This window comes from Oreochromis niloticus, linkage group LG4 (genome assembly GCF_001858045.2).
Source record: "Oreochromis niloticus isolate F11D_XX linkage group LG4, O_niloticus_UMD_NMBU, whole genome shotgun sequence".
NCBI classification, from domain to species: Eukaryota; Metazoa; Chordata; class Actinopteri; order Cichliformes; family Cichlidae; genus Oreochromis; species Oreochromis niloticus.
The window spans coordinates 912,489-927,707 of NC_031969.2; the positions used below are offsets into that span (position 1 = coordinate 912,489).

Consider the following 15,219-nt stretch of genomic DNA (forward strand, 5'->3'; position numbering starts at 1 on the left):
ATTGATTGATTGATTGATTGATCTGGTGTTTTTTTCTCAATGTTTATTAATGTTTTTCTTCCTTTTTACCTGTTGGCATCTGTCTTTGTTTTAGTTTTGTGTGAACAACCACATGGAGGCATACTCAGAATTTACATCCAAAGACGGGGAAGTAATTGCTGTAAAGCTGGAAGGAAATCTTGTTGCTGAAGGAGCTGTAAGAAGGCTTCCAATGTTCAAAACTCATAGTTTTAAAAAAAACCTCTTCACAGAGGTGGAGTTTCACAATATGTGTCAGTTAAGGACTGGGTGTAGCAATAACAACAATCACTGGAAATTACACAGAGCATGAAGTCGACTAATGTCTCTGGCTCTTTTCAGGTCAGTATATAGTAAACTAAATGTGTGTATCAGTGGCAGGACAGTGTGAATACCCACTTGCAGGAAGACCTTGAGACGGTCCAGTGGTGCAGTTCCTGTCCGAGACACTGCCCCTGCCATGGCTCCAGCAACTAGCTGCCTCCAAACCAAACCTGATTGCCGCTCCCGCTCTGAAAACTCATCAGGCACTGTCAGGTGTTCCCCAATGTCAAACATCTAAAACAAGATTAGAAAGGTACAAACTGTGTTTGTGTTTGCTCGTTCTTCGCCACTGTCTCTTGCCAACACATGCTAACTGTTACATAATCTACATCTATGGGGTATGAATGAAAACAGTGTAGTTCACAGTTCAACTTGATTATGTTTTGCCAAATACTACCAAATATTTTCATCCTAATAACCCAGTAGCATGAAAATATAAATACTGTCAGGATGTTAACATTTATTAATCATTTATAACATTTATTAAAAGTGAAAAACAAACAACAAAAAAAACACTCCTACATGGGAGTGCTTCCAGTGGTGGACAATTTCCTCCATGTTGTGCAAAGGGTTGAACAGGAAGTGATCGCGCCATTCATTCCAGTCAATAGTCATAGTCCCATCTCTGTCCATACTGGGAGAAAGAGAGAAGGTTAGGGCCTGTTTATGCTCACTGTTTCTCGCCCTCATTAACTGGATGACAAAGTGACATCACATCTTCTGACATTTGTATAACAGATGTATTCAGGAGCACAAGGGTCCCAGATGGCATAGAACTCATGGAGGGGATTTCTGCAACAGTGCTGGAAAAAATTGAAAATGGACAAAAGCGCCATACGGGCAAGCATGCGGTGCTGTGAAAGAGTATTTGCCCCCTTTATGCCATCTCCCTCGATGCCGGGTTTAAAAAACAGCAGTTTTGATTTTGGTAAATGGTAAATGGCCTGTATTTGTATAGCGCTTTACTTAGTCCCTATGGACCCCAAATCGCTTTACACTACATCCAGTCATCCACCCATTCACACACACATTCACACACTGGTGATGGCAAGCTACATTGTAGCCACAGCTGCCCTGGGGCACACTGACAGAGGCGAGCCTGCCGGACACTGGCGCCACCGGGCCCTCTGACCACCACCAGTAGGCAACGGGTGAAGTGTCTTGCCCAAGGACACAACGACCGAGACTGTCGGAGCCGGGGCTCGAACCAGCAACCTTCTGATTACAATACGAACTGCCAACTCTTGAGCCACGATTGATTTTGGCGAATGAAATGCTCTCGTGACTCATCGAGTGATGCCACTGACCGGCCAATTGATGTCATGCATTTTAGTACCTGCTCAGATTGCTTTAGAACCCCTTCTGAGCACATACTATTTTAGTACCTGGTACCAGGTATTATTACAATATCACCTAATGGAAAACCCTGAAAACTGTGGCGAACCGTGGCAAGTCGATCCAAGTAGGTACTGGTGGAAAGGGGGTTTAAATCAAAGCTCCAGGCCCTTGGCTGGGCCAGAAGCCTTAATGACTTCAGACATCACTTTGCCTTGATGTCACATGTCATGAAGGTGCTAGAGAGTGGTTCTTGCTCATCATATCTTGCAGGTGAAACATGCCCTTGACCCTTTTCAGTTTGCTTACCACCCTCTTGTGGAGGTGATTATCTGCCTGTTTCAGCATGTTCACTCTTAACAGGATGGTGCTGGTGGCATTTTTAGAATCATATTTTTTTTCCAGTGCCTTTAATACCATCCACCCACTTCTGCTAAATAATAAGCTGCTCAGGATGGGCCTCACCACTTCTATTGTCTGCTGGATTGCTGACTATCTGTCAGAGAGCCCTTAATTTGTAACACAATTTGCACCACTGTTTGATGTGGTGGTTAGTAATACTAGGGCACCACAGGGAACAGTCCTGTCTCCATTCCTGTCCACCTCAAATTTCCAGTACAAGAGTGAAACATGCCACCTGCAGAAGTTCTCTTATGACACTGCCGTGGTTTGATGTATTAAGAAGAAAGAAGAAATCACCTCCTTCTGAATTTCAGCAACACAAATGACGTGTTGGCTGACTTCCGGAGGAAAAAAAACTGCGACTAGGCCCATCAACATGGTGGGTGAAGAGTTGGAAAACGGGGATGGCTACAGGTACTTCACCTGACTGGAGGACCAACAGTGTACAAGATGCTGTACAAGATGAGGATGAGCAGACTTTACTTTCTAAGGAAGCTCAGATCCAATAATGTGTGAGGCAAGTTGTTGGAGGTGCCATCTGTTTGACATCATTCCCTCTCATCTGTTTAAAACAAGTCTTTCATGTAATTCGGCCATCAAGATTATAAATACTTGTTTCAAGACGGGAACTGTGCCACCTTACTTTAAGCAGGCTATGGGCAGAAGACCGGGAGTCATCTGCCTTTGGTTCCACCTTCTCCTTCTTTCAGGAGAAAAAAGGGCTCCCGCTGCCACCACCCCTCCTTTCCCCAGCCAGAGGCAGCTTCTCTGCCCACATCTGCGAATGGCAGATGGACTGGTTCCTATATGGCGCTTTTCTACTCTGAGCACTCAAAGCACTCCAAAGCAATCCAAGGCTTGCCAAATTACACCTTCACTCCGGTGGTATAGGAGACTGAACCTGTGCCAGTTGACCCAGTTCAACCCGAGCCTTCCAGCTCAACACAGGCCTCTTTTTAATAGATTTTTCCCATGGCTTTCCACACTTTCAGGTGACAGCGTGAAAAACAGTCCAGCCCCAACAAGCCTCAGGCGAATCGGACTGGCTTCACTCCCGAAGACCCGCTTCTCTCCGAAGCCGACAAAGTAGTACAAAGAAACCAGCTCTTTTCCCCCGCTTCCTCTGACGAAGCCTCCAAAGCAAAGGCGAAGTGACCAGCAAAAGTGAAGGTATGGCGGGTACTGCACCATGCTCAAGCAGCACTTGAAAAAACCCCTCTTTTTGTTGACTCTGAAAATTATCCATAGCTGATTTTATCACATGCATCATATATTCAAAGGGAGATGACACCGCGCAAAACTGTACCAAAAATACTTGCACAATATGTAAAATAAACAAACACATAGACAGAGGCAGAGGCACAACCAAACACAGGTGCCGTCTTGCAACCCAAGTCCATTAATATTATTTTCTTTTATTGTGCACTTCTTTTTCACTGTTAGTAATATTTTGATATTAACACTTCATCATCCTCTGATTACAGCAGTCAAGTAGCTGCTTTTCTAAATCCTTACTATTACGTGCACTTCTTGTGTCCTAAATCCCTTCATGTGCTAACCAGCTGTATGCCAGCCTTGTCCCTGGGCCCTTCTCCAGTTGGAAACTCACCTGAAAGTTCAGTTCTATCACTAACTGCTACTGACTGTTTAAGATGCGGCCTTCACAAATGCCACTGCCACAAAATCTATGGCTTTGTAAATAAACTCCCTTAATCCTTTAGTGCCTCAAAGCTAATCCTCCGACTTAGCCAGTTGAGTTTAAATCTTTTACGTAGTTTTAACCTTTTTTAGACTGGAAAGCAGGGCGAGCACAAGGGAGACAGAATCAAACCCAGGCACCTGTAGATTTTTGGCATATGGATCACCTGCTCAACCAAGTGAGCTACAATGGCGCATGGTTTAAAATCTGACTCTCATATTTGAACTATGTGCTAGGAAATGTATTTAATTAAAGATCAAAATAAATTAGATCAAATAATTAAGATTGTTTTGTTTTTAATATTTTTTACATTGTAGCGCATTTGTTTTATTTACTTGAGTGTAATAGATCACTGTGTAAAAAAATACAAACAAAATCAAATTTCCATTTCAGACATGGTACCTCTGCAGTATTTTGGAGGCCTGTTCCATGGTAACCTCCACTCCAAGCTTTTGTAGTGAGTGCTGGATCTCCCCCACATCAATTTGCCCTACCAAACACATCAGAGAGTACAAACAGCATTGGAAATTGGGGCCTGCAAAGAGGATATTTATGGGTGGGGTAACTGACAGAACTGGTGCATTTACTGTGTGTTAAGCATGCACACACCGTCATTGTTGTGGTCCAGTCTGTGGAACATGAGCCAGAGTCTTTTCTCGTGAGTCTGGAGGTACTGAGAGAACTCCTGGAAATCCAGCAGACCATCATGGTTGGTGTCGCTCTCAAGGACTATCTGTTAGTCCAGAGAAAGAAAGAAAGCACAGAGTAAACAGGGAATTAAAGCCAAAAAAAAGGTTCAAATTATGATGTGTTCACAATGTAAATGACATGGGGCAAACAGTGGGATCAGGGAGTGTAAATAGTGAGGAGAAGAGAGTGGAAGTCAGCCAGTCCATTTCCATTGTCCTGTCTACCATGCTGGATTCACAACCACAGAGCACAAGGAGCCACGGTGAGTTTATTTCAAAGCTTTGTTCAGTACATTAACAAAATCAGCACAGACACAGAAATTCCTCATTAGGAGCAGCAGCAAGAATCAGAGTGAATGACCATTTTAGCTAACGTAGCTAACCGTAAAAGTGCTAGCTAACTAGGTATCCAGGAAATACACACTAATCAGTGTACTGCCCTGACATTAGTGCTGGTAACTAGCAAATTTCACTACTGGACTGAATCAGCAAAAATGATTTAAACACAAAAAAGACAAAGAAAGAACAACATATTATTCTCACCTGCAACAAGTAAAACTGTAAAATCTTGATTATTAAACCTTAAATCTCTCTTTTCTAAGTGCCTGTTAGCACATCAATTAATAATTGATTAACAAATCTTACAGAAACCTGGTTACAGCATGATGATTATGTTAGTTTAAAATAAACTAACATAATCATCATGCTGGTGTTGATTCATTAAAACTTTAAATGAATCAACACCCCCGAGTTATACTAAATGTCAGAATCTATGAAACACAGGCAAAGGAAGGATTTGGTAGCAAGCTTTGCACCTCAGCTTTTTAATGAACCACAGACCCAGGGAGTTTCAATTCATTTGAAAGCCTGATGCTTAACCTTGTCCACCCAAGAAAACTCAAAAATAGTTTTATTTGTTGTTATCTTTTGTCCACCATGCCTTACTCGAGGTTTCTGTCTGATTTCTCACTCTTTTTTCAAATTTAGTGCTCAACACAAATAAAATAAGTATTGTGGGTGATTTTAACGTCAGTGTCGATGCTAAAAATGACATACTTAACACGGCATTGTTATGATTTATTAGTAGCCTCAATTAACTTCTTTCAAAATGTAGAAGAACCCACCCACTACTTTTCTCACACTCTAGATCTTGCTCTGACATATGGCCTAGAAACTGAACATTTCACAGTGTTTCCTGAAAACTTTCCTGAAAACAAATTTAAAATGCTGCTCCTCACATACAAGGTCCCATCTTATCTTAATGACCTTGTAGTACCATATCACCCTATTAGAGCACTTCGCTCTCGCACTGCAGGCTTACTTGTTGTTCCTGGAGTATTTAAAAGTAGAATGGGAGGCAGAGCCTTCAGTTTTCAGGCCCCTCTTCTGTGGAACCAGCTTCCAGTTTGGATTCAGGAGACAGACACTATCTCTACTTTATCTCTACTCTCTACTCTAAGATTAGGCTTCAAACTTTCCTTTTTGCTAAAGCATATAGTTAGGGCTGGACCAGGTGACCCTGAATCCTCCTTTAGTTATGCTGCAATAGGTGAAGGCTGCTGTGGGATTCCCATGATGCACTGAGTATTTCTTCTTCAGTCACTTTTCTCACTCACTATGTTTAGACACCTTTCTGCTTTTAATTATTAGTTATCATAAAATTCTGGCTCTCTTTCACAGCGTGTCTTTATCCTTCACCACCAACCAGTCGCGGCAGATGGCCACACCTCCCTGAGCCTGGTTCTGTTGAAGGTTTCCTCCTGTTAAAAGGGAGTTTTTCCTTCCCACTGTCATGAAAGCTCATATTAGGTCATATAATTGTTGGGATTTTCTTTCTTTTCTTTGTACTTTTGGTCTTTACTTTAAAATATAAAGCGCCTTGAGGCGATAAGAAGCAAAGAAAACTAACTCAGGAGCACTGAGAAATAATACCATACTCAAAGGACTAAATATAACGATTGAACAGAAATCATGTCTCAAAACCCCAAAAATACATCATGATCCAGGAAAAAGATCAAAACCCTGTGTCCAAGACCCAGGGACCATGACAAAAATATATTTTACCTTAACAATCTGTAATGTAAAATTTAAATAATTTGTAAAATTACACTGAACTCGCCCGCGTTCAAGTTCAAGTTATTTTTATTTATATAGCACATTTTATTACAACAGAAACATTGACCAAAGTGCTGTACAGAAGTACAAAATAGCTCGTACCAAATAACTTGTAACTTATAATATTAGTACCAAATAATTCTCATACTGTTTTAAAAAGATAATTTTATTTAAGAGATCTAGAGAGTGCATAAGGCTGCAAGAGGTCAGACAAATACCCAGGATCCTGTCCATTTCAGGGTTTGTAAGTCAACAATAAAATTTTAAAATCAATCAACCAATTCAGAAGTGAACAGAGAGCCAGTGACAAGAGGCAAGCACCGGGGAAATATGTTCACGTGGAGCCGCCACTCCACCACCACGCTGTAATCCTTGGCACGTTAAAGTATTCACAGTCAGAAGGTAAAAGTTCAGTAAAACAGCTGGACTCACTGGCAGTCTACAATGCAGAGTACAGAGTAGAGATGGACCGATCCGATATTACGTATCGGTATCGGTCCGATACTCACCTAAATTACTGGATCGGATATCGGAGGGAAATCAAAAATGTAATCGATCCATTAAATATCAAAAAAGCACCTCAAAAAACTTGCAACACGGCGTAACTCGGCTCATAACCGTAGCACGTCGGAGCAGTATGCTCACGTGATAGAGCGGCTGTGTGTATTTGTAGTCTCGCTAGCAATCCGGCATTTCATCTCCGAGGAAGTTATCCCAGAGAGAAGTAAAGCAAGTGTGTAAGTTCATCTCTGAATGTTTGTAAAGCGTTCCCATGTTAAGCTTAACAACCGATATATGGAGCGACTGCCTCTTCTCCCTCCCTCCCCTTCTTGCTGCTACTTCTGATCAATGATCAGCTGATCGGCTTTTCTGTCGCGAGTCCGTCTCTCTTCTTTGTTTTTGGCCCACTTTGCACCAGAAAGAGGAAACCAGCGGCGGAACAACAGCAGCACGTTTAAGCTTGATAAGCTGTTGTTAGAATTTATTTAATATTACTTTCTACACCAGGTTCCTTTTCTACGTAGCTGACGGCTGGTAACTGTGCAGGGGCGGATCTAGCAAAGTTTAGCCAGGGGGGCCGATAGGGCATGAACAGGGAAAAGGGGGCACAAAGACATACTTTTCTTTCTTATTCTCATTTAAAATATCTAGCTTTTAATAAATAATTATCTGAATCTTACACCCAAAGTTTTAATCTGATGTAAAATGTATAGAAGTCCATTACTGTATATAGTAACTGTTAAGTCTAATATACCCTAGTAAGCTATAGTACTTTTTCCTTTGGGAAAGTACCATCTGTGCAGTCTGCAATTCTGTTGAATCTTTTTAATTATTCTTGAAAAATAATTTATTTCTGTGCATTTTTTTCACCCTGCATCAAATTAAGGTTGATTACGTCGATTAAGCATCATCAGGTGGGGGGTTTCCCCATTTTCTTTTGCTGGGAGTTTGCAACCCTGTTAGTTAGGTTGCTTAATATTTCTGCTAAGTACTCTTTAAAATACCACAATAGGGAGGATGGAGTAGGTAGGTTTAAGTTTATTAGATTGATCAGTATTGCTGAACTATGAAATATTTTGGGCGCAGTGTATTTTTTGCATACAGGTATAACAGAATAGCTTTAGTGTTGTTGTTTATTTAAACTTGAGTATGAACTTATACAAAATGCAGCAAGATATTTAAAAAAAACAGTTTTATTGATTAAAAAACACACTATATCGGATTCATATCGGTATCGGCAGATATCCAAATTTATGATATCGGTATCGGTATCGGACATAAAAAAGTGGTATCGTGCCATCTCTAATTTTTACAAACACTATAAACTAGTTCACGTACAGCGTGCGCGTGCCTCTGCATCAGCCTGCATTAAAAACACCTGCTCACCTTCTCAGCCTCTCGGAGTTGTAAACCACGAGTTGCCAGTCCGGTCCTCAGTTCATTGATGTCAAGCCTGCCATCTTTATTCAAGTCCAGTTGCTCGAACAGCTCCGCATACCTCTTTTCTCTTTCTGGGTCCAGAGCGGCTCCGTTCTTTCCGTTCTCTGCATTTCCTCCGCGGCGTGAAGGGGCGCTGGAGCACTCCTCGTCTTCGCCCATATGAAATGGAGAAAACCGGGTTTTGGTGCTGATCGACTGATTGTTTCGCAGCCAAGCATCAGAACCTAAGCAACCGCGCGTGTTTTTGCGGAGGAACTGGTACCATTGTCTTACATAGTAACGGATGAATGGAGGAGAACGGAGCCTGCAGAGACTAACGTTCCTTCCAGATGGATGGATGCGGTTTGGACGAGCTCGATTAATCCCCGTGTTAGTTACATAGCCAACCCTCCCCAGCACGCGCTAATCCATAAAGTCATTCAGTTGAATTTAAGTTTCCGTCATAGTAGAAGGTCGTAAATGAGTCGCTCATTCTACCGCAGTGTAGGCTTTTAGAAACACATCTGTGTGCGTGCCAGGAGTTTAACATCACCTCCCACTCGTACTTGAAAAATGGTACGAAAACCTCAAACCCACTTGAAGGGAGAGTGAGTAAAACGCAGTCTACCTCCGCAAATTCATTGTCCCCTGGGACTGACGGCACGCGCTCCTACTGCCTCAGCATACGCGCGCGCTAACAGCAGTGCACGAGAGAAGTTCACCGAGTTCACGCGATTGTATTAGGTTTGCGATATTTTACAGGGAGCCAAATCAAATCAACAGCCAGCCTTCTTACAGTCTAGCGCGCTTCCATGTTTTACTGGGTGGTACAGAGGACCACGCTGTAACTGTGGGAAGCCTCCTCTGTACACATGTATATAGGGGAAGGATATATACAGGAGAGCGCACTAAAGCACAAAATATAGTCTGGTTTTGACTGCTGTTTAGCACTACCAATCAGCACAATAAAACATGATTATAATATTCAACACATCCTTTAAGTTTTAGGGAACACTGGGGATGGTTGTAAAAAGGGAGATGGCAGAAAAAGCATCACTTTCACTAAGAAGGAATTACATAAGAATCATGTAATCAGCTCATTGTTCATTACAGGTTTATTCCAGACTATGCATATGACAATGTGGGAAGAAGCATTCAAAATCTCTGACTTTCATCTAGGATAGTTGTTATGTATGTTTGCACTGATTGCCGATCACGCTTCAACTGAGTCGTCCTCGGTCAGAAGGAATGGCACTCCACAGTGATGTAGTTCAAGTAACTTTAATAAGGAGGTGGCAGATGACATCAACAGGATGTACAGCGTCGGTGGGGAAGCGATTGCATTACAGCATTCACATGCAGGGAAAGGGAGTGTGAGTGTGTATATGAGTGTGTGTGGTCATCTGTCAACAGAAAGAACAAACATTTGTATTAACCCCTATGAATAGCAGTGTACCGCTTCTGCAGTACTGTGGGTTTCCAGCGTAATGTTATATGAGCTGCCATAACCTCATGGCCACTAGATGGCACCCTAAGACCATAAATGAATTTCTAGCTGGTATATACATTAGCAAACAGGATCTCTACAGATTACAACGATTCAGATAATAAACACAGTAAATAGTTACATCCACCTCCAACCGCAATGCTTGACCGTAGGTCGTATATTAAATGAGATATCAGCTGCGAACAAGGCTGCCTGTAGTAGGCCAACAACGTAGCTTAGCGATAGCAACGGGACTAGCTTCTTACGTAGCAAATTACACAGAGCAGATTACACAGATAAAGTCAAACAATTATCACTCTCATCTTATAATACTCACATGATAAGCACGCACACAGGGTTAACACACACACGAATGCAAGGAAAAACGTTAATCCTCCGACACCTCCGACACACCTCTCATCTGTGCAGAACTGCGCTGAACACGTTCCCAACCGGAAGTACAGATACCGAGGTGCATCATGGGTAACGTAGTCTAAACAGTTAAAGTGACCAAGCGGACTTTTAACAGCCGCCCCTGTATTTGTATGGAAATACACACATGCTAAAGTCCTTCTATTTTGAAACAGTATCATCTGAGTCCTCAGGAACTTTGGGAAGTTCCACCAGCTTAGTTACCGGGCGAACATAGATACTGTCTTTAACCTTGACTTCGGCAGCTCGAACAATGCCATCAGTCCCTGGAAAAACTTGGGAAATGGTACCCACAGGCCAAATGCCTCTAGGCAGATTAGCGTCCACAATCATAACAGCTTGTCCCACGGCCATGTTGTCAGTGGACTTCCTCCATTTCTGTCGGAGTTGCAGTCCTGGGAGGTAGTTCTGTATGAACCGCTTCCAGAAGTGGTCGCTGATGACCTGACTGTGTCTCCATCTTCTGGTTGAAAGAGTACCTGAGGGGCCGTAAACTGCCTGGGGCAGTGCTGAATCATGTCGCCCCATCAAGAGAAGATTTGGTGTGATGGGATCTGGGTCAGCTATGTCAGCTGATGCATAGCCGAGTGGTTTTGAGTTCAAAATGCTCTCAATCTCTATGAGGGCTGTGAGTAGGACTTCTTCGGCCACAACTTGGTCCTTCAGGACTACTTGCAGAGCTGACTTCACTGCTCTGATTTCCCTTTCCCAGGCTCCTCCGAAATGAGGAGAGTGTGGGGGATTGAAGCAGAAGTTGATAGTCTGCTTGGCTAGCTGCTGCTTGAGGTCAGGCTCCATGTTTCAAACGCCGTTTGGAGTTCTCTGTGACCACCTCTGAAATTGGTCCCTCGATCCGACCACATCTCGTATGGCTTTCCTCGGCGTGCGATAAATCGGCGTAATGACATAAGGAAGGAATCGGTGTCAAGACTAGGGAGGAGATCGAGGTGCACGCATCTGGTTGTAAGACACTTGTAGATAATTCCCCAGCGTTTCTCTCTTCTACGACCTATCTTTATCGTGTACGGTCCAAAACAGTCTACGCCCGTTGACCAGAACGGGGGCTTATAGAGTCTCAGCCGTGATGAAGGTAAGTCAGCCATTTTGGGTGTAGAAGGTGAGGCGCGCCATCTCCTACAGTCCACACACTGGTGCTGGTGTTTCTTAATGGCTTGGCGTCCTCTGAGAATCCAATAGGTGCGCCGTATTTCCGCAAACAGCCTCTCTGCACCTGGATGAAGGAGCTGGTCATCATAAGTTTTTATGATGAGCTTGGTCAGGGGATGTTCAGCTGCTAACACAATGGGATGAATACTGTCTGGATCTAAGTCGGCGGCTCGACGGAGGCGGCCTCCGACTCTGATGAGACCGGTAAGACTGTCATATTCAGGGGACAGCACGCTAAGACGGCTGTCCGAGCGGACTGGGTGACTGATCTGGAGGGCTTTGGCCTCCTCTGGGAAGCTGTCAGTCTGAGCCGAGCGAAGCAGCATGGTCTTGGTTTCTAGTTGCTCCGCTGCTGTAATAGGAGTGTCGGCCGCCCCGTGTAGGGTACGGTGTGTAGCAGCAATCAGCTCATCTAGTGTGGCATACTGTGTTGGATCTGGTAAGGTCGGGGATACCGAAGCGTGCCCACAGAATGCAGTCTTCCTGAGCTCTGCCTCGCTGCATGCCGGGAACTCTGTTGGCAACTTAGGCCAAGTGTCAGCAGTTTGTGACAGGAAGGGTGGACCATGTGACCAACGATTGGGGACTGTTAGGTCGGCGAGATGTTTCCCTCTGGTGATGTCATCAGCGGGATTGAGGTCAGAGGTCACATACCGCCACTGTTCAGGTGATGTCAGCTCCTGTATTTCACAGATTCTAGTCCCCACAAATACCTTATAGCGACAGGAACTAGACTGGATCCACTGCAGCACCGTCGTAGAATCTGTCCACAGGTAGATCGACTGCAGGAGGATGGTGAGCTCTGTCTGGAGTACTTTGGCCAATTGGGCTCCTGTGAGTGCTGCGCAAAGCTCCAACCGGGGCATTGACACCTGTTTGCGTGGGGCCACTCTGGAACGAGCCAACAGGAATGATGTGGCGATGGGCATTTGTTGCTCGATTACTCGGAGATAAGCCACAGCCCCATAAGCCTTTTCTGATGCGTCACAGAATATGTGAGCCTCATATGTCGCATTGCTGGAGTTGTGAGGAGGAGCGTAGCAGCGGGGAATGGTGACGTGCTGGAGGTGTGACAGTTCACCTTCCCACTCAAGCCAGGACTGAAGTAGATTCCCTTCGATGGGCTCATCCCATCCTCTCTCGGTGCTCCACAGGGCCTGTACAATCAGCTTGGCCCTTGTAGTATAGGGACAAATGTAACCTAGGGGGTCATACTGGGTAGCTAGTACCTTGTACACATTGCGCAGCGTGACCGTGGAGTAGGTTATAGGGCGGTGCTTATATCCCAGGACATCCGTCGGGCAGTGCCAGCTGAGTCCTAATGTTGACTCTTGTGGGTCGAGACTTTTGAAGTTCAGCCAAAGCTCGCAGCTCTCTGATCTAGCTGAAGCGGGCAGGTGAGCAACTACTTCGGGCACGTTGCTCGCCCACTGTCGTATCTCAAATCCTCCTTGAATAAGTAAATCTCTCATCCGGTCGATGAGCTGCTTTGCCTCTTCTGGGTTGGACAGGGACTGTAAACAGTTATCCACATAGAAGGCTGTGTGGACAGAGTCGCAGATGTCCCTGTGGGTGTCTTTGTGCTCCCTTGCATGTCTCTGTAGGGCGAAAATAGCACAACAGGGGCTACATGTCGTTCCGAAGGGCAACACTCTCCACTCATATACGTCTGGGGGCCGGTCAGTTTCACAATCCCTCCACAGAAACCGTAGCAGAGGACAGTCCTCTGGGAGCAGCCGAATCTGATGAAACATGGCTTTGATATCTCCACTCACGGCCACAGGGTGTTGGCGGAAGCGGAGCAATACCCCCAGCAGAGTGGGCCCCAAGGGAGGTCCTGGTAAGAGGTAGTGGTTCAGGACGGTCCCCTGAAACTCAAACGAACAGTTGAAGACCACTCTAGCCTTATTGTTGTGATGTACCATGTGGTGGGGTACATACCATGACTCAGAAGAGCTATGTGTCTCATCTGGGCTCAGCTTAACAACATAACCAGAATCTACTAACCTGTGGATCTCCTGGTTGTATGTGAGGGTCAGATCAGGGTTCTTGGCCAGCTTACGTTCGGTAGATCTGAGGAGGCCTTTTACTGCTTCAGGAGAGACACACATCCGTGGAAAGTCCCTTCTTCTCAGCAGCGGAGTGGCGTATCTCTCGACACCATCTACTGGGACTCTGATGGTCTTTGTTTCAACATAGCTACTGCCTCTCTGTCCTCCTTCGACCGTGTGACCTCCTCTCTGTCCTGTAGGGGGAAGCATCTAGTTGCCACAAACGCTTCACATCTTGATGCAGGGCCTCTGCAGGAGAAAGGCACATGTTCAGGCACTGCAGGTCCCCTCAGATGTAGGCATACTACTGGCCGGCCCCTGGATGGCCCATCCGAGCTTGGTGCAGACGGCTACCGGCCCTTTGGACGACCCCGAAGGACAGGACGGATGGGGTGATGAGATGAGCATTATCTGAGCCAATCAGCACCAAAGGTTGGACCTGGTTGAATCCTTCAATCTGGGCTTTCTGCAAGTGAAGATACTTCTTCTTCAGCTGGTCAGCTGGACATGACTGAGTAGCTAGACTCAGCTGGTCGGCTGTGAAGGCATGTGTTACTTTGTGCCTCACTTTGGGCTTAGCCCTTGGTGACACCTGAAATGAGACAAAGCCTCCCTTCATCTGGATTACATCTCGACGGATAGTTCTTAGTGAGAGTGTTGCTTCCTCCTGTTCCAAACCTAGAGATTTAACTGCCGCAGGAAGCACAACAGTCTTCTCTGAGCCGTCATCAAGCACAGCAAATGTGTCCAGAGATTTGCCACCATGATGTAGTTGGATGGGTACTACCTTAAGCATAACACGACCTGAGTGACTTGAATAGTCTAGGTAAACCATACTAGTACTCACAGTTAGTATGTTAGGGTCCCGCTTCTTGGCCTCAACCAGGTCATGGAGCACCGACAAATGCTGGTCACCACAGGTGCTGCACGGCTTCTTCAGAGTACACTGCTCTGGAGAATGTTTACGGCCACAGCGCCAGCATTTGGCCTTCTCGGTAATCCAGGTAGCCATAGCTTTGAGGTCTAGCCTTTTGAATCCATCACAGCCATTCAGATAATGCTCTGTCCCTTCACAGTATGGACAATAAGGTTTGAACTTCTGTCTCTTCTTAGGTTGGACTGTCGGATCTGGAGCTGTAGATTCTCCCTCTTGTTTTAGCTTGGCTTGGGCTGGATTTGGGCCGTAGTAGATGGACGCAGATTTGTTGTGTGGCTTGAGCCCTGCTGAGGCTTTGAGTAGGTTCTTCTCTGGACGTGGCCTGTCAGGGGGCATTTGAGAGGCTTGTCTGGATAGCTGAAGGACTTGGGATTTCCGTTCCAGCCTGGGTAACGTATTCTGAGAAGTCGTACATGTTGTACGTTCGGCTGCTGCCAGTGCGGATGATCCCCCGGGTGATACAGTACTCGATGAAGCTGTCTCTGTAGTGCAGGGGGAGCTTGGTAAGCAGTCTGTCCACATGTGAACCACAATGGAGCTCACTGGCTGCTACTTCATCCATGGTACTGAGAAGCCCGACCAGGCTGGACACAGACAGGGACAGGTCTTCAATAGCTTGAGAGTCTCCGGTTCTAATAGGGGGG

At 45.1% G+C, this 15,219-nt stretch overlaps 1 protein-coding gene across 1 annotated transcript; it reads right to left on the reverse strand.

Moving 5' to 3' along the window:
• Positions 1 to 272: 272 nt before the first annotated feature.
• Positions 273 to 9,423, reverse strand: LOC102078464 (calcium-binding mitochondrial carrier protein SCaMC-3). The gene is made up of 5 exons (XM_019355252.2): positions 8,470 to 9,423; positions 4,388 to 4,511; positions 4,181 to 4,268; positions 865 to 976; positions 273 to 576 (listed from the first exon to the last, which is right to left on the reverse strand). The coding sequence occupies exons 1-5, from the start codon at positions 8,680 to 8,682 to the stop codon at positions 307 to 309; spliced, it is 807 nt and encodes a 268-aa protein (XP_019210797.1). The 5' UTR covers positions 8,683 to 9,423; the 3' UTR covers positions 273 to 306.
• Positions 9,424 to 15,219: the final 5,796 nt, after the last annotated feature.